Source organism: Elephas maximus, chromosome 9, assembly GCF_024166365.1.
Source record: "Elephas maximus indicus isolate mEleMax1 chromosome 9, mEleMax1 primary haplotype, whole genome shotgun sequence".
NCBI lineage: Eukaryota > Metazoa > Chordata > Mammalia > Proboscidea > Elephantidae > Elephas > Elephas maximus.
In genome coordinates this window covers 75976866-75997165 of record NC_064827.1, presented here as the reverse complement: position 1 = coordinate 75997165, position 20300 = coordinate 75976866, and the positions used below count along the sequence as shown (strand labels likewise).

At 35.4% G+C, this 20300-nt stretch overlaps 1 protein-coding gene across 1 annotated transcript in view; it reads left to right on the top strand.

Annotated features, from left to right (window-relative positions):
• Positions 1-19831, top strand: part of SCAI (suppressor of cancer cell invasion) — a 179220-nt gene extending 159389 nt beyond the window's left edge. Inside the window, exon 18 of the mRNA XM_049895361.1 lies at positions 13318-19831. Within this exon, the coding sequence (XP_049751318.1) occupies positions 13318-13464 (147 nt within the window). The 3' untranslated portion in view covers positions 13465-19831. The remainder of the gene's footprint in view (positions 1-13317) is intronic.
• The last annotated feature ends 469 nt before the right edge of the window (positions 19832-20300 follow it).

The following is a 20300-nucleotide window of genomic DNA, read 5'->3' as shown; positions in this document are numbered from 1 at the left end:
AAATACTTCAGCATGCCTGTAAATAACTAAATTACGTAAAAATTTACTTTTTTGTGTAAAGTTTACATACAATGAAATGCACAAAACTAAATACCATTAGATGAGTTTTTGACAAATACATACACCTGTGTTACCCAAGCCCCTACCAAGATGTAGAACACATTATCACTCCAGAAAGGTCTCAGTCAGTCCCAACCCACCCCAGAGGCAAACACTGATTATTTTCACTAAAGTTTCACTTAGTCAAGAACGTGAATCATATAGTATACATCTTTTGTGTAAGCCTTCTTTGAGCATAACGTTCTTAAGATTCATCCATGTTGTTACATGTATCAGTAGCTGATTCCTTTTTATTACTGAGTAGTATTCTGTTGTTAGAATATACAATGTTTATTTAATCATTTTCCTGTTGATGAACACCAGGTCAGTTTCCAAAGTGACTATTAACATTCTTGTTCAAGTCTTTGCATAGACATTTCTTCTGGATTTTCTCATTTATAGCATAGGTGTGTGCTTAGTTTTATAAAAAATTGCCAAACCTTTTCTTATAGTGGTTGTAACATTTTACACGCCCACCAACAGTATACAGAAGTACCTGTTGTTCTGCATCTTTGCAGACATTTGGTATTGTCAGTCTTTGCCATTCTGGTAGGTGTCTAGTGGTATCTCATTATGGTTCAATTTGTGTTTTGTTGGTGGATAATGGTACTGAACATCCTTTCATGTGTTTCTTAGGTATTCATATAATTTACTTCGTGAATTATCTGTTGAAATCTTTTCCCATTTCTTTAATTGGGTTGTTTGTCTTTTTATTCCTGAGTGTTATTATTTTTAAGAATTTTTTTTGTGTGTGTATTCTGTATGAGAAATCTTTGCCTATTCTAAGCCATAAAGATTTTCTCCTATATTTTCTTCTAGAAGTTTTATAGTTCTAGCTTTTACATTTAGGCCTGTGATACATTTTCAGTTAGTTTTCATTTAGGATGTAAGGAAAAGGTTAAAGTTTTGTTTTGTTTTGTTTTTCCTTTTTATGAATATGCGGTTGTTCTAGTATCATTTGTTGAAAAGATAATTCTTTTCCTGCTGAATTACATTGGCACCTTTGTCAAAAGTCAGTCAACCATATGTATGTAGAGATATTTCTGGACACTCAATTCTGTTCTGTTGATGTTTGAATTTTATCTTCCTCTGATACAATACATCCTTGATTATTCTAGCTATATAATAAGTCTTAAAATCAAGTAGTATGAGTCCTCCAAAAATTTTTTTCAGTGTTTTGGTTGTACTAGGTCCTTTGGATTTCTACATGAGTTTTAAAATCAGCTTCCCGATTTCAACAAAAAAGTTCTGCTAGGATTTTGATTGGGATTACATTGAACCTGAAAGGGACTCTGGTGGTGCAATGGTTAAGTGCTTGATTGCTAACAAAAGATTGGCAGTTTGAACCCACCCACCCAGTGGCTTTGGGGGAAAAAGACCTGGTAATCTGCTTCTGTAAGGACTACAGCCAAGAAACCACTGTGAGGAGGTTCTGCACTGTCACATGTGGTCGTGATCAGTCAGAGTTGAATAAACAGCTACAACGAGGACATCGAATCTATGTAATTAATTTGTGGAGAATTACCAGTATAATAGTAGAGCCTTTCAATCAATAATATGACATTATATCATATCGCAAAGGATTTTCCATTATCCTTTTAATCCCTGTAGGCTATCTAGTGATCTTAACGCTTCATATTTATAATTTGTTTCCTTTCTCTTTTTTCTTTTGCAGTCTAGCTAAAGGTTTATCAATTTTCCCAATCTTTTCAAAGAACCAGCTTTTAATTTCATCGATTTTGCACTACCATTTGTTTCTTGCGTTTCATTTCCATTCATACCTTTATTGTTATTTTTTTATTTGCTATGATTTTTTTTTAAGATTTTAATTTGCTCTTGTTAATCCAGTTTTTTTAAGCTTAGATCTGAAACCTTCCTTCTCTTCAAATATAAGCATTTACCCTTTATGCACTGCTTTAGCTGTATGATTTCAATACTTTTAAATTTAAGATGTGTTTTATATTTTTATGTGAATTATCTTGAGGAAGGTTCCATTTGTACTTCAAAAGAATATGCATTTCTGTTATAATTAGATGTAGTGATATGTAAATGTCAATTTGTTTAATTTGATGTTGAACTAATTTAAAAAGTGTTCTTTAAGTCTTCTGTATTCTTACTGATTTTCTGTTACCTTGTACGATACTTGAGAGGAGTGTCTAAATTGTAAACTGGTCCATTTCTCTTTTCAATTGTTTTTTCTTCCTGTATGTTAATCCGTGGTATTGGGTTCATACACATATAGGACTGTTATGTCTCCTTCTTAAAATGACCCAGGCATTGTTATGAAATATCTGTCTTTATCCTTGGCAATATTCCTTCGTCTGCAGTCTTAGTTTGCTTGATATAAATATAGTCATACCAGTTTTCTTCTGGTTTGTCTTTGAATCGCAAATCTGTTGTCATTGTTTTGCTTTAAACTCATATCTTCATATTTAAAGTGGATTCTTTTCAGTATCATTAGTTTGGTCCTGCTTTTTTATCTAGTTTGACAGTAAAGTTTTACATTCAGTACTATTTTAATGTGGTTTGGTTTAAACCTATGAGTTGGAATCAACTCCATGGCACTGGGTTTGGGTGGGGTTTAAATCTACCATTTTGTTATTTGTTTTCTATTTTTCCTTTCTGACGTTTGTACCTTTTTTCTTCCTTCCCGGCCTCATCTCCATTTCAGGTGAGATTTTGTTTTGCTTTTAGAATTTTATTTTAGCTCCAGTATTGGTTTATATATCTTTTATTTTACATTTTTATACTATTTCACATATAGGAATTTTAACAACAGTATACTTCCATTTTCTCCCTCCTATAATCTGTATCATTATTGTCACACATTTTACTTCTGCATATGATATTTACCATACAACTTTGTGATTATTATGGCATTAAACAGTCAATTATTTATCTATATATATATATATTTAATTTTAAATAAGTGAAAAAGGTATTTTGTATTTATCCATGTAGTTACCATTTCTGGCACTCTATTTCTTCCTGTAGATTTAATTTACCATGTGGAATAAATTTTATTACTACAAAAGAATTTTGTTTCTAACATTTCTTGTAGAGTACGTTTGCTGGTGATTGGAAACAGTATTTCTTTCTCTCTCTCTCTCGTTTTAAATCTATGGCAATTTAGAAAAGTGTTGTTTAGTATTCAGATAATTAGGAATTTTCCAGATATCTTTCTCTTATTGATTTCTAATTTAATTCCTTTGTGGTCAAAGAATATACTTTGTGTGATTTGAATCTTTTTAAATGTATTGATACTTGTTTTATTCCAGAATGTTTTCTGTCTTGGTAAATGTCCTTAAAATGAATGTCTATGCTGCTGTTTGGTTGGGAGAAGTGTCATATGAATATATGTTAGATCAAGTTGATTTATAATGTTCAGGTTTTCTATATCCTTACTGATTTCTCTGTCCACTGGTTCTATTAATGATGGGAATGTATAATGTGTCTTCTCTTTTCCTCTGGTTGCTTTTAAGATTTTCTCTTTATATTGGTTTCCTGCAGTTTGATTATGATGTACCTTGATGTGGTTTTCTTCTGGATTTTTGTTTATCTTGCTTGGGGTTCATTGAGCATCTTGAATCTTTGGGTTATAGCTTTCAACCAATTTGGAATTTTTTCCAGCCATTATTTCTTCAGCTGCTTCCTTCCTTCCTACTCTGTTTCTACGATGTCAATTACATATATGTTAAACAATGTTGTCCCATAGATAAGAGCTGTATTCTTCATTTTTTATTTTTTAAGTCTTTTTTCTTTCTGTGTCTCAGTTTGGATAGTTTCTACTACTGTGTCTTCAGGGTCACTGAGTTTTTCTTCTCAAATGTATGGTTTACTATTAATCCTACCCAGTTAATTTTTTACTTCAGGTGTTGTATTTTTCATCTTTAGAAGTTCTGTTTGGTTCTTTTTCTAACATCTTCCATTTTTTTCATTATATTCATGTTTCCTTGAATTCTTGAACATATATGTAATAGCTAAAGACCTATGTGATAATCTTTTTTTTTTGCTTGTTTTTTGTGAAGGAAACTTCTTTTTTTAATTGTGCTGTAAGTGAAAGTTTACAAATCAAGTCAGTCTCATACAAAATCTTATATACACCTTACCATATACTCCTAGTTGCTCTCCCCGCAATGAGACAGCACATTCCTTCTCTCCACGCTGTGTTTCCATGTCCATTGAGCCAGCTTCTGTCCCCCTCGGCCTTCACATCCTCCCCTCCAGACAGAAGCTGCTGAGATATTCTCATGTGTCTACTTGATCCAAGAAGCCTACTCCTCACCAGTATCATCTTCTGCCTTGTAGTCCAGTCTAATCCTTGTCCAAAAAGTTGGCTTCGAGAATGGTTCGTGTTTTGGGCTAAGAAAAGGTGTGGGGATCATGACCTTCAGGGTCCCTCTGGTCTCAGTCAAACCATTAAGTCTGGTCTTTTTATGAGAATTTGGGGTCTGCATCCCACTGCTCTCCTGCTCCTTCAGGGATTCTCTGTTGTGCTCCCTGTCATGGCAGTTCATCGGCTGTAGCTGGGCAGCATCTAGTTCTTCTGGTCTCAGGCTGATGGAGTCTTTGATTTGTGTAGCCCATTCTGACTCTTGGGCTCATACTTAACCTTTTGTCTTTGGAGATCTTCATTCTCCTTTGCTCTAGGTGAGTTGAGACCAATTGTTGCATCTTAGATGGCTGCATGCTAGCATTTAAGACCCCAGATGCCACTCTCCAAAATGGGATGCAGAATGTTTTCTTAATAGTTTTTATTATTCCAGTTGACCTAGATGTCCCCTGAAACCATGGTCCCCAAACCCCTGCCCCTGCTACTCTGGACTTCAAAGCGTTCGGTTTATTCAGGAGATTTCTTTGCTTTTGGTATAGTCCAGTTGTGCTGACCTCTCCTGTATTGTGTGTTGTCTCTCCCTTCACCTAAATTACTTCTCGTCTACTATCTACCTCTCCCTCCCTCTCTCCCTCCCCCCGTCTGGTAACTATCAAAGAAAACCTCTCTGTTTAAACTGTTCCTTGAGTTCTTATAGTAGTGATCTCATACAATATTTGTCCTTTTGCAACTAATTTCAGTCAGCATGATGCCTTCCAGGTTCCTCCATGTTATGAAATGTTTCACAGATTCATTGTTGTTCTTTATCGATGCATAGTATTCCATTATGTGAATATACCATAATTTATTTATTTGTTCATCCGTTGATGGGCACCTTGGTTGCTTCCAGCTTTTTCCTATTGTAAACAGTGCTGCAGTGAACATGGGTGTGCATATATCTGTTCATGTAAAGGCCGTTACTTCTCTAGGATATATTCCAAGGAGTGGGATTGCTGTTTCGTATGGTAGTTCTATTTCTAGATTTTATGGAAGCACCAAATTGATTCCAAAGTGGTTGTACCATTTTACATTCCCACCAGCAGTGTATAAGTACTCCAGTCTCTCCACAATCTCTCCAACGTTTATTATTCTGTGTTTTTTGAATCAATGCCAGCCTTGTTGAAATGAGATGGAATCTCATAGTAGTTTTGATTTCCATTTATCTAATGGCTAATGAATGTGAGCATTTCCTCATGTGTCTGTTAGCTACCTGAATGTCTTCTTTAATGAAGTACCTGTTCATATCTTTGCCCATTTTTTAACTGGGTTTTTTGTCTTTTTATAGTTGAGTTTTTACAGTATCATGTAGATTTTAGAGATCAGCTGCTGATCGGAGTTGTCATAGCTAAAAACTTTTTTCCAATCTGTAGGTAATCTTTTTACTCTTTTGGTGAAGTCTTTGGATGAGCATAGGTGTTGGACTTTTGGGAGCTCCCAGTTATCTAATTTCTCTTTTGCTGTTTTTGCAGTTCTAATAATGTTTTGTATACTGTTTATGCCATATATTAGGGCTTCTAGCATTGTTCCTATTTTTCGTCCATGAACTTTATTGTTTTAGATTTTATATTTAGGTCTTTGGTCCATTTTGAGTTGGTTTTCGTGCATGGTGTGAGGTATGGGTCTTGTTTCATTTTTTTGCAGATGGATATCCAGTTATGCCAATACCATTTGTTAAAGAGACTGTCTTTTCCCCTTTTAACAGACTTTGGGCCTTTGTCAAATATCAGTTGCTCATATGTGGATGGATTTATGTCTGGATTCTCAATTCTGTTCCATTGGTCTGTGTATCTGTTGTTGTACCACTACCAGGCTGTTTTGCCTACTGTGGCGGTATAATATGTTCTAAAGTCAGGTAGTGTGAGGCTTCCCACTTTGTTGTTCTTTTTCAGTAATGCTTTACTTATCCAGGGCCTCTTCCCCTTCCGTATGAAGTTGGTGATTTGTTTCTCCATCTCATTAAAAAATGTCAGTGGTATTTGGATTGGGATTGCATTGTATCTATAAATCACCTTGGGCCCAATGGGAATGGTTTCAGTCTCTCTCTGTTTAGGGCTATGTTGGCTGTTGGCTTTGTATAAATGCCCTTTATATATAATGTTTAGGAATTTTCCTTCTATTCCTATTTTGCTGAGAGTTTTTATCATGAATGGATGTTGGACTTTGTCAAATGCCTTTTCTGCATCAACTGATAAGATCATGTGGTTCTTATCTTTTGTTTTATTTATGTGATGGATTACACTGATTGTTGTTCTGGTGTTGAACCATCCCTGCATACCTGGTATGAATCCCTCTTGGTCACGGTGAGTTGTTTTTTTGATATGTCGAATTCTGTTGGCTAAAATTTTGTTTAGGATTTTTGCATCTAAGTTCATGAAGGATATTGGCCTGTAATTTTCTTTTTTTGTGGGGTCTTTACCTGGTTTTGGTATCAGGGTTATGCTGGCATCATAGAATGATTTTGGGAGTATTCCATCCTTTTCTATGCTCTGAAATACCTTTAGCAGTAGTGGTGTTAACTTGTCTCTGAAAGTTTGGTAGAATTCTCCAGTGAAGCCGTCAGGGCCAGGGCTTTTCTTTGTGGGGAATTTTTTGATTACTTTTTCAATGTCTTCTTTTGTTATAGGTTTATTTAGTTGTTCTGTTTCTGTTTGTGTTAGTTAAGGTTAGGTAGTGTGTTTCTAGAGATTTGCCCATTTTCTTTAGGTTTTCAAATTTGTCAGAGTACAGCTTTTCATAGTACTCTGTTATGATTCTTTTAATTTCAGTTGAGTCTGTTGTGATAGCGCCTATCTCATTTCTTATTTGGGTTATTTGCTTCGTCTGCTGTTTTTCTTTTGTCAGTCTGGCGAATGGTTTATTGATTTTCTTAACCTTTTCAAAGAACCAGCTTTTGGTCTTTGTTAACTCTTTCAATTGTTTTATGTTTTCTACTTCATTTAATTCTGCTCTAATTTTTATTATTTGTTTTCCTCTGGTGCCTGAAGGTTTCTTTTGTTGCTTTCTTTCTATTTGTTCACGTTGTAGACATAATTCTTTGATTTTTGCCCTTTCTTCTTTTTGTATGTGTGCATTTATTGATATAAATTGACCTCTGAGGACTGCTTTCGCTGTGTCCCAGAGGTTCTGATAGGAAGTGTTTTCATCCTCATTGGATTCTATGAATTCTTTATTCCATCCTTGATATCTTCTATAACCCAGTCAGTTTTAAGCAGGGTATTGTTCAGTTTCCAAGTGTTTGATTTCTTTTCCCTGCTTTTTCTGACTTTCCCTGACCTCTGCTTTTATGGCCTTATGGTCAGAGAAGATGCTTTGTAATATTTCAATGTTTTGGATTCTGTTAAGGCTTGCTTTATGGCCTAATATGTGGTCTATTCTGGATAATGTTCCATGTGCACTGGAAAAGAGAGTATACTTGGCTTCTGTTGGGTGGAGTGTTCTGTATATGTCTATGAGGTCAAGTTAGTTAATTGTGGCATTTAGCTTTTCCGTGTCTTTATTGAGCTTCTTTCTGGATGTCCTGTCCTTCACTGAAAGTGGTGTGTTGAAGTCTTCTACTATTATTGTGGATCTGTCTGTCTCACTTTCCAATGTTGTTCGAGTTCATTTTATGTATCTTGAAGCCCTGTTGTTGGGTGCATAAATATTTAATATGGAAATATCCTCCTGGTTTATTGTCCCTTTAATCATTATATAGTGTCCTTCTTTATCCTTTGTGGTAGATTTAATTTTGATGTCTGTTTTGTCAGAAATTAGTACAGCCATTCCTGCTCTTTTTTTGATTGTTGTTTGTTTGATGTATTTTTTTTCCATTCTTTGAATTTTAGCTTGTTTGTGTCTTTAAGTCTAAGGTGCATCTCTTGTAGGCAGCATATATCCGGATCGTGTTTTTTAATCCATTCTCCAACTTTCTGTCTCTTTACTGGTGCATTTAGTCCATTTACATTCAGCGTAATTATAGATAGGTATGAGTTTAGTGCTGTCATTTTGATACCTTTTTTTTGTCTTTTGTTGACGGTTTCATTTTTCCACTTACTTTTTGGTGCTGAGAAGTTTTTCTTTGTAAATTGTGTGTTCCTCTTTTTCCTTGTGATTGAATTTGTTTTTGCTGAGTCTTTATGTTTATCTTGTTTTTTATTTTGAAGTGTAGGATTGTTAGTCTTCTTTGTGGTTACCTTGATATTTACCCCTATTTTTCTAAGTTTAAACCTAACTTGTATCTCCTTAATCACCTTGATTTCCTCTCCATATGGAAGATCTGTGCCTACTTTATTTAGTCGCTCTTTATTGATTACTGTGATCTTTTACATAGTGATATCACTGATTCCCTATTTTGAGCTTTTTTTTTTAAATCTTGATTTATATTTATGATTTCCTTGTCTGAGTTAATATCTAGTTGCTCTGTTTTGTGTTCTAGTGTTGGGTTGATATCTGATATAATTGACTTTCTATCCAGAGAATTCCATTTAGTATTTCTTGTAGTTTTGGTTTGGTTTTTGCAGATCCCCTAAGCTTCTGTTTATCTGTACATGTCTTAATTTCGAGTTCATATTTGAGAGACAGTTTTGCTGGATATATGATTCTTGACTGGAAGTTTTTCTTCTTCAATGCTTTGTATATATGTCATCCCATTGCCTTGTGGCCTGCATGGTTTCTGCCGAGTAGTCTGAATTTATTCTTATTGATTCTCCTTTGTAGGTGACTTTTAGCTTATCCCTGGCTGCTCTTAAAATTTATCCTTATCTTTGATTTTGGCAAGTTTGACGATAATATGTCTTAGTGACTTTCTTTTGGAATCTACCTGGTATGGGGTTTGATGAGCATCTTGGATAGATATCCTTTCATCTTTGACGATATCAGGGAAGTTTTCTGCCAACTAATCTTCAACAATTCTCTCTGTATTTTCTGTTACCCCTCCCTTTTCTGATACTCCAATCACTCTCAAGTTATTCTTCTTGATAGAGTCCCACGTGATTCTTAGGGTTTCTTCATTTTTTAAAACCCTTTTGTCTGATTTTTTTCAAATGTATTGGTGCCAAGTGATTTATCTTCAGTCTCACAAATTCAGCATTCTAGCTCCTCAATTCTGCTCCTCTTACTTTCTATTGAGTTGTCTAATTCTGTAATTTTATTGTTAATCTTGTAAATTTCTGAATGCTGTCTCTCTGTGGATTCTTGCAGTTTATTAAATATTTCATTATGTTCTTGCATAATCTTTTTAATTTCTTCAACTGTTTTATCTTTGTGTTCCTTGACTTTTTCTGTTTGTTGCCTGATGTCATTCCTGATGTCTTGAAGTGTTCTGTATATTAATCTTTTGTATTCAACATCTGGTAATTCCAGGAACACATCTTCATCCAGGAGAGTCCTTGATTCTCTGTTTTGGGAGTTTGTTGAAGCAATCATGGCCTGCTTCTTTATGTGACTTGATATTGACTGTTGTCTCCAAGGCATTTATAAGTTATTGTATTAATTTATTTTATGTTTGCTCACTGTGTCCTAGTTTCTTGCTTTAGTTTGTTTCGATATAGCTAAATAGATGACTGGAGTGAGCTAACTTGGTTATTGGAGCTTTTGAAGCACTAATGTCCTGTTACCAGATGGCTAGAGCTGTTACCAGGTATATGAGCCTATGAGTCCATTCACTATTCTTGTATTGATTCAGCTCAGGTGTCCTGATAGTTGGTCACCTAGTGTGTAGTGTAGGCTGTCACCTACTATCTTACCTCTAAGTGGTGATGGGTATATGCACTGGTTTCTGGTAGCAGCAGGGGGTCACAGTCTGAAGAAGGCAGGGGGCTGACAGCCTTCCCCCAAGTGTCAGTGAGGAAGGAACGTCTTTGTTCTTTAGAGCACTCTGGTGGGTAGGCTCTGCAGCTGTGCCTTAGGCACGCAATGCTTATACCCGTAAGGACTGGTAGGCACCACTGTACTTTTGTGGGTGGCTAGGTGGTGTGGATGGAGCCTCCAGTCCTCAGGTCCCTGCTGTGGGTAGGTGAAGGCCCTGTTTAATAGGCAGAGCGGTATCAGACCTCCAAAACCTGCCTCTTCACTGCACAGCTGAAACAGTTAGTCAGACCTCAGACAGATTTGCCCTTGCAATATAATAGCCACCTGGATCTATGTAGGGATGAGAGACAAAGTCTGTGGATCACTTTTGCTTGGACTGGAGCTGCTTTTGCTCCAAGATTCCAGATTAGGGGAGACTACAGAGTATTTTTCCCCCTGTTCGTTAATTTGTTTCTTCTCCCAAGTCAGGAGAATAGCAGCAAGTTCTATCTCAGGCCCAGGGAAATCAACTGTTAATGAAGCTCGCTGGGGCAGAGGGGGGAAGGATCAGAAAGATAGGAGAGAGTTCTTTCAAAAGAAGGAGCTACTAGATCCATGCACGTGATAAATTAGACAAAATCACTTGCGCTGAGAGCCCGTTTTATCTCAGGATCTAGAGGCATGTGTAGCCTGTGTGCAGCTGGCTGTGTCCCCGCCAAGATTGCCCCAGGGGGTTAGGGCTGCATCCCTTGCTTGCCTTCTTTTCCTGAAGCAGCTGTGTCCTAAACTCCACTGCTAGTCCCACAGCCATCACACCAGGGGGCCGGGGTGCCGGCTTCGGTTGCCTTCTTTCGCTGAAGCAGCCGCTTCCTAAACACCGCAGCCTGCCCCGTTGTAGACACACCATGGGGTCAGGGGTGCGCCACTCTGCTTGCCTCCTTTGGTTGAAGCTGTCGTGTCTCGGAACTACCATCAGCCCTGCTGCAGTCACGCCAAAAGAACGGCGCCAAGGAATCAGAGCTGAGGCGCTGCGCGGGCTTGGCTACTCGTTACTGCTTCTGCACCATCCCTCCCTCCCCCATCACTCAGACCGATTCCTTAATTTTGCCTTTGATGCTCAGGGTTTCTAGCTTGTCTGACATATAATCAATTCACTTGTTTTTTCGGGTCTTTGTTTTAAGAGGGATCAGATGAAGCTTCTGGCTAGTTTGCCATCTGGGCCCTGCACCCTATGTGATAATCTTATCTTCGTCATTTCTAGGTATGTTTCTATTGTTTTTATGTGTCTCCTACTCCTGGTTCTTTGTATGTCTAGAAATTTTCTGTTGGATTGTAGGCATTATGAAATATGTGATGTTGAGTTCTAGATTTTTTCTCCCTTTAAAGAGTGTCTATATTCAACATTTTACTGGAAGACCTAGCCAGTGCAGTAAAGGCTCTAAGTTATTTACAAATCTCTTTGATCTTTTCATGGCTTGTTTTTAAGCTTTTTAGGGGTGGATTTACAGTAGCCTGAGGTAGGCTTATTTAGGCCTTATACTAAGGCTTGACTCTTCTAAGGTCTCTTGTATGTCCTCCGTTTCAACAAATGTTCTTCATTCTGGGAGATGTTTGATTTGTGTGAGCTGAAATGTTTATTCAGCTTATAGATTCCCAATAGTTTTGTTTATTATTAAAGTTATTGCTTTGTTTTCTATTTTAGGGTTTTTGAGCATTTCCTTTTTGTCCATTATATAATTTTGTATCATGAAACTTTGGTCTTTCTAATGTATAATGAGTGAGGCCTATTGGCCAAAGGGACATAGAAGTAACATTTTAATATATGAACTCTTGTGTGAAATGCATAGAGAACTAGTCACGTGTTTCTTCAGAGAATTTTAAATGTGCCACAATTAAAGAGTGTAGAAATTACCAAATGGAGCAGGACTTTTCAAATGAGACTTACCTGATTCATAAAATGGTTCATTCTTTTGTTTTCATGTTATTACAAAAGAGCTTTCTTTCTTCAATTATTCCTTTCCTACCTTTTTTTCCTGATTTTTTTAGTATCCCTCTCAACTCTTTTTCACTCTCTGCTAATATCCTTAAAATCTTGTCCATTTTTATAGCTTCAGTTTTTATCTCTATGCAGATTATTTTGATGTTTACATATAGTGCTTAAACCTATCTATCTGAGCTACAACTCTGACTTTTTAAATATTAATCGAAGGGCATTTCTATTACTCTATTACCTCAACTAAAATACACCTAAAACCTGAAACTTTATCCTGCCCCCAAATTAACTGCTCCTTAACTTCTTTTTTTCTCCTAGTAGTTCCCAGCATTTCTGTCAGCCATGCATTCCTGAAATCTTACAATCATCTTTGATACCTCCATTTTCTGTAATTAATTGTCAAACCAAAACCCAAACCCACTGCCGTCAAGTTGATTCCAACTCATCACGACCCTATAGGACACAGTAGAACTGCCCATATTGTTTCCAAGGCTGTAAATCTTTATGGAAGCAAACTGCCACATCTTTCTCCAGCAGAGTGACTGGTGGGTTCGAATTGCTAACCTTTCAGTTAGCAGCTGAGCACTGTAACCATTGTGTCACCAGGGCTCCCTAATTAATTGCTAATGCCCATTAATTTGATCTCTTTGGTGCTTCTCATGTGTTTTCCCTCATCTTAATTTCCCCTGTAGCAAATCAGTTTTAAACCCTTGCAGCATTTATTTAAGAAGTATTTGTTAAAATTCTGTATGTGCTAGGATTTTTTTTTTCCTCAGCAGGCAGGAGTTATATGGTTTCCACACAATATAGCATAGTGTGCCTAGCAATAATAAGCCTCAAGAAATATTTATGGAATGATTCACAAAATTAATATATTAGGTTAAACCTTATGGAATTGTAATTTTTAAGGTCTAAGTGGACAAATACCAGCAATTTCAGCAACAAATATATTACCAGTAAGAACCACAGCAATATGAAAAAGAAAAGTATATATTAAGATATTCTTTAATACTATGTCTGTTAATGTTGGCTGTAATTTGCTTTCATCTGACTGTAAAACTTAACTTTTCTCTTCTTTACCTACCAGGAAACACGAAATTATCCAGAAACATATCCGCAACTGCCGAGGGATGAAACAGTGGAGAACCCTCTTCTCCAGAAGCACATTTTGGAATTAGCATCCATTCTGGATGTTCGAAACGTGTTCCTTGAGAATACCATAGATGACTATTAAAACAAAAACCCACTTATTGAAATAATTTTTCATTTGCCACAGATTTTAAATGGTGCAGTTTTCTAATGTAATGACAGACACATAGTGGTGTTACTGAGTTTTTATTTTTTAATTTAGGATCACCATTTTAAAGATAAACTGAAAATAATTGTTCAAACTTTTAGGGTAACTGTTTTAAAATACAGTCTTTCAGGTCTTTTAAAAAAAAAAACTAGATTAATCTTAGAATTTTTAAATTTTGGCTTTGAGTTATAGATACCTACCTTTAACATCTAATCTTACACTTAAAGAGTCACTGTTCTCACCCTGAGAAGAGTTAAATCATTTATTTTTGTATAATGAAGAAAATCCAATTCTTATACTTTGATCTTAAATGTCTGGATTTGGAAAATATATAATTAGAATGAAACTAGCCAGCATGGACTACTGAAAATCAAGAACAGGGTCCTTCCATAATCTCTTTTCATTCCGAGTTAGTTGGTAGAAAAATTATGATTCATTGACACATGATCAAGGCAGTTCCTGAAATCATTCAGTCCTTTTAAATACTGTCAAAATTTCAGAAACTGTATAGGATTGATTTGCATCTGAAAACTAAATCTTTAATTGGGAGGTTGAGATGATAAATATTATTTGGAATATGTGAGTCCTGTGTTATCATAAGATACGTGTTTATATTTTGCTTCCTTTGTGGTCTTTGAATGCTGGACATTAACAACTTTGAAATATTTCCATCAAAAATATCAAGCTTTGGTTTCATAATACAATGTGTACAATAAGAAATCTAAACTTTTAATACATGAAATCAAGTGTAAAGACTGGGTTGATGACCATGACATACAGTACAGAGTTGGTAATCTTTTTGTCTAGTTCAAATATATGAGACTTCAAAAGTCAGAGATGTTTTTCACTGTAGTTGAGGGCGACTATTACGAAACCCAAAAGGAAGTTGTTTTTGCATTTACAATTTAAGAAGAAGGTTTTTCAAAACTTCCATGTATTTAATATATTCATGTTCAACTTTTTTTTAATGTATAACGTAAAGATTTTTGTTTTTCTTCCCTGTCATCCCCTTCGTATTTTCACCAGAATTAGTTATAAAGGTTTTTTTCCCCTCTTCTCTTTTGATTCCATGCCATTGAAGTTCAGAAATCTATGAATCAAAAGGCTTTGCACCTAATTTTCTGCACAGGCTCGCAGTCTACCTCTGGCAATCCCAGGGGAAATGGGGTGATTGCTTTTGGTGCCTCTTTCCTGTGTCCCTAGGGAAGTTTTACTGTAATATTTTTTAATTGTTTTTAAGTTCTGGCGGAGAGAATTGTTTGGATCTGAATTATTCATGTACCTGTTCCAATTTGCTGATTTTTTCATCAGAAGCCTTGAAGTTATTGTTCTTGGGTTTGGAGAGCTTTGGAGTTTTTGTTTAATTTTGTATTATTTTGTTTATTCTTTGGAGCAATATTGCAGGAAGTATGGGGAAAGTTACCCTGGAGAGAGATTTCCTTTGTTAGTGGATTTTTTTTTTCCAGATAAAAACAGCTTTTCTTTCAGTAACTTAATAAACTTCATAGCTTTCCTTTCATAACAGTGTCACATAGAGTACAGCAATAGTCTGTCATTAAGTGTCTGGTTTCTTGTTGCAATTCCCCTGAAGTTCTGTGACAGTAATGTCCCTAGCAGCATATATCTTTCTGTCCTCCGAAGCTGAAAATAATATTTGTTGCTCTGAGCGTTATCCTCATCAGAACACTGGGCTGGAACTAGGAGACCTGAGTATTCTTCCGGCTTTCCTGGGAACTAGCTTTATGCCCTTTGACAACTATCTTAATATCTCTGCTTTTTAATACTCTCATCTGTAAAATGAGGGCCTGGCCAAGATCCCTTCCAACTCTATGGTTATGTAATTTAAGTTCTTGGTTCCAAAAGATGTTGATGTCCCCACCCATACCACAAGGAAAACTAGTTTCCCTGGTTTTACAACATTGTCTGTTCCAGATTATATTTACCTAGCTAGTTGTAGAAACTAATTCAGAGAGAGACTCTCCTGAAGAAACAAGAGCTTTTGTGATTAGAAACATGTTTGCCCAAGGACAAGAGGTCTTAGAAATCACAACTAGGATTTAGATGATGACATTTCTCCTTGAGGTAATCCCTTACTGGTAGTTAAAAATTAAAGTGATTTCGAATCTTCAAAAAAAAAAAAAAATGTGTATTTAACAACCACTGTACTCCAGATCTTGTTCTAGGCACTGGAGAAGCAAAACAAAAAGCCAAAAAATTCCTGTCTTCGAAAAGCTTACATTCTAGTAAAAGGAGTCAGGAAGTAAACATAATAAGTAAGTGAATTTATGTTACAAAATGATAAATACTATGGGGAAAAGTTGAGAGTTCAGTAAGGGATTTTTTTGTTTTTGTTTTGAGGGAACAGTGTTTAAAAGAATGATCAGGTTAGGTCTCATTGAGAAGGTGACATTTCTTTTTTCCTTTTTTTTTTACTTTTATTGTGAAAGTTTTTAAACATACACAGAGTATAATGTACCCTCATGTACCCATCACCCAGCTTCTACATTTTAAAGCATTACTTCAATCAAGGAAAAAGAAATGTAAAGGGCCAATACCAATGAGCTTAAGGTGGCAGTGGCAAAGAATTTTATTTTTTAAATGCGTACTACCCGTGTATAAATATAAAAATTTTAAGCCCTTATTTATTGTTAGAATTGATAGAAATCTAAATATCGGAACTAAGAACTGAGTGATGGGAAAAGAGCACTTCGTTTTCAAATTGTACAAACTCCCCCTGGAGATTCTGATACAGTCTTTCTCCTCCCTTAACAATCACTGTAGACAAAATAGAAAGATTGCAAAAGTCAGCTGTACACAAAATTAAGCACAGTGGAATTATTTACTCTCTTATTATCCATATAGTTCTGAAGTTGGTAAAGCAACTATTTTCCCTGTTTTACAGAAGAGAAAACTGAGACTCAAAAGAGCTGTCAATTTATACATAGTGACAGAGCTAGAAATAAAACTCAAATCTCCTTAATTTCAGCCCAGTCTTCCTGATAGCTCAAGTTGCTTTCAGTAATGGACAGGAAAGAAAGAATTAGAGATATATATTGTGGCACAAAATGCTATGGTATTTTTTTTAATATGTCAGATATTGAAACCAGCAAATCAATCAGCGCTAGCAACCTTAATTCCTAAAAATCCAAAAGTCAGACATTTTATCTTTGAGTTTAGCCAGTATATATTTTTTGTATATTTTCCTCCTAGAAAGTGGTGCTCTTAAAATCTCTCAAAGCACATAGAATTTATTGTACCCTTTATATTTTTACCAACTTGAAATGTTTTGAGATTATAGAAGCAAAGTGCAATCCAATTATGAGTTAAGGTTTTCCTAATATGGACTCTGGGTTCCCCCCCCCCCCCACTTGTTACTACTTCCCTTTATTTTCTTCTTGCAATAGAATTTCCTGAAACAGATTAGGCAATTGTACTGAATTTAGGTAAAGAGAAAAGCAGAAAATATGGCTTGTGTATCAATTACAGAGCTTTCTTTATCATCCTTCTCCAACTCCAAGTTTAACCTCTGACGTGTGTGACTTTAGCTACTTTCTGTCTCTGAGAAGGAGTTTGAACTCCATTGAAAAGAACTGGTACTTAATTATCCATGGAGACTTGTAGTCAGCCCAATATACAGAGAACATTCTGGACTAGAAATATAGTAAAGTGCCAAGGTCTGCAAATGCGGCCACTGCCATTGTTCAGAACCACCCCCCACACTAAGTGAGCAAAATGACTTGATATGAATATGAATGGTATTATGAGTCTCTTGGTGATGATATTTTTGGTGTACTGTATATGTTTCTGTGGGTTTGTTTGGAGAGTATAATGGATATTTACATTAAGGTTCTTTTTGTTGACCTTATTTATTTGAAATTCTTATTTGTAATGGCATGTGTATATTTTTGTGATGCTAAATGCAATCTCTGAGTAAACTTTTTGTACATACATATGTATATATTTGTAAATATATTGGTATGCAGTGTTATAGTATGTGTATATTATATACCCATACCCATTGTGGGCTGAATTTATTTAAGTTCTGTGAGGACATCATAGTGGCATTGTTCATGCTGCTCTAATTAGGTTGTGGCAGAATCTCAATCATAAGCCTCTATTTTCAGGGGCTTGTATTTGGGTAAAATGGGCTGATTTGGTGTTGAAATTAGGATATGAAGAGCTTAACAGAAAGCTGGATGTTCATGGTTTTTAAAATCATCTGCAAATTTCCATTTAAACTGATGATAAATTAGTGATAGAAACGTGAAAAACCTAAGTATGTGAAAGTGAGACACCAGCAGGTTCTTAAACTATATTAGTCCTTTATTTTCTTGACTCATGGTTGTGTATTATTTTGTACTCAGCACATTCTTTATATTGGGACTTAATCAAGGGACTGTGGAAAAAAATTACTTTGATCAGATTTCAAAATATATAGGAAAATATCCTTTAAATGGGTAAAATATATTCCTATTTGCCATTTCAGTACATGATATTAAATTTTAATTTTCTAACAATTTTTTTCATCAGTGTGCCTCTTTTATATGTCTCTGTGAGGCAGAAAAAGGGGAATAGCTAGGGGGATACTTAACCTAGTGGGGTGGGAGTTAACATGGAATGAGAACCAGGAGGTTGTTATCTGCAGCAGCTGTAATTAATTTAGCCCTGTTTGGCTTTTCCAACATAGATTTTTCTTATTGGAGTTTCACATCAAAGATGGGTGTGCTCATCTGAGAAAATACTTCCCGTGAATAAAATGCCTCCAGTTGTATTGCTGTGTCTCTATGAGACCACTTGTGTTCTGCAATTTGATTACATGTTCGCACATGAAGTAAAATTCTTAATATTAGGTGCATGGTGGCTTGCTATAAAATCTGGGCCTTCAGTTCTCTACTAATGATTTGGGAAAGGGGGGAAGGAAAAGGGTAGTAAATATATGCAGTACCAACTTGTGAACCTATGGAATATGGAAGAGTATCAATGCTCGGTTACTCCTGTCTTCTTTTGGCATGTTTATTTGCATGAAAGAGTGTCAGAGAAGTTGAATATACGTTTGGATACATTCATTGCAGAAATTAACCTGGAGATTATTTCTGCATGATAAAATATAACTGCAGAGCAGCTTTTTGCCCCATTATTCTCCAGAAGGTTAAATCTATGTGATTCAACGTTAAATTATCTTAAAGAAAGAAGTTAGGTTCAGGAGTCAGTTTTACCACCGAAAATGTTACATTCGCATCTTCGCTTTTTTTTTTTTTCGACAAAACATCCAACTATCCATCATATTTTTCAACTATAGTAGTGAATTTAAAGTAAAATTATAATAACGTTTTTCTTAAATGTTAAAACTTGATAAACTATATTTCTGAAAAAATCGGTTAAAATGTCCATAGTAGTGGATATTTTTAGTAACAGGATTGCTTATTGCAATTGGATAGTAGCAGAGCACATGTTACGCTATTTAAAAATCATGGATCTGCAGCAGGCTCAATGTGCACATTAATATGAGGAGAGTAGAAGCAATATGAAGCTATGGTAGCACAGTGGTTAAGAGCTCTGCTGCTAAACAAAAGATCAGCAGTTCAGTCCACCAGCTGCTCCTTGGAAACCCTATGGGGCAGTTCTACCCTGTCCTATAAGGTTGCTTGTGAGTCAGTCTACTAGACTGCAATATGTTTTTTTTAGAAGCAGTATAAAGTACAGTAGATAATACTGACATTGTAAATTGACCTCTGACCCTAACAATTGTAAAGCCAGTTACCTTGCAGTGAAACAAGAATTGCTTAGAAAACCAGGCTTTTACCCCTTTATTATATTTTCCTGCAGTCTTATACATTGATAGTTTATATATACTTATTTGTGTCTCCCAGTCTTTCCTGGATACTGTGACTGCTTTGCCTTTTTTTTTTTTTTTTCTTTTAAACAATTCATCTTCCCCAAACTAGGATTTTAAAACACATTACACTATGTCCCAGCTTCACTAACTTTAGAGACTTATTTAAGCATTATGTTGAAGAAAAGATAATTGATGTGTGAATGGAATAAATCACCTATTGAAGGGAAGGATGTCAGGATGATGTAGGGGTGAAGCTAAATGTATTAACTTCAGTATAATTACTTTGTTGGTGACATAGAAATATTTCCTTTGGAATCCTGTAGATTACAAAATTCTTTTTAAAGCTGAGATTGCTGTTTTTCACTTACTAGTTTGGTATAATATTGACTTGAGAAGAATTCTGTTTCTTCTTAACATAATCACTTGATTGAAACATTTCTTAATTTAAAAATATTTTGTTAATTTCTTTTGAGGTTTTAAAATTAGTTATCAAACTACTCTAACCAGTGTGATTTTTAACATATTTGAACTGTAGATTCAGAGTTCTTTAATAGTTTGAAGTATATTAATTACCCAGTCCAGATTTATTTGGTCAAGTCTAAATCTGGTCATAGAACAGACAGTAAGCTGGGAATATTTCTCCTATTCAGTGGACAATTCTAGTCTATATCCTAAGACAATCATCTTTTTAGGTGTGACTAATTGCTTATTGAAATATTGGTGATTTCAGGGTTTAGATTTGTTACTTTTCTGATAGGCTTATGAAATGAAAGTTAATAGACTGAGTAATCATATCAGTTCAGACTGATAAAAGGAATTGTGGCTAGCCTTCGTATAGATTTGCAGTAAACTATTTAAACTTTTGTGTTATCACTAATACTCTTCTCTTTTGAAGTTATTATGAATGTCTGCCTGTTCATGATTGGAACTTAAGATT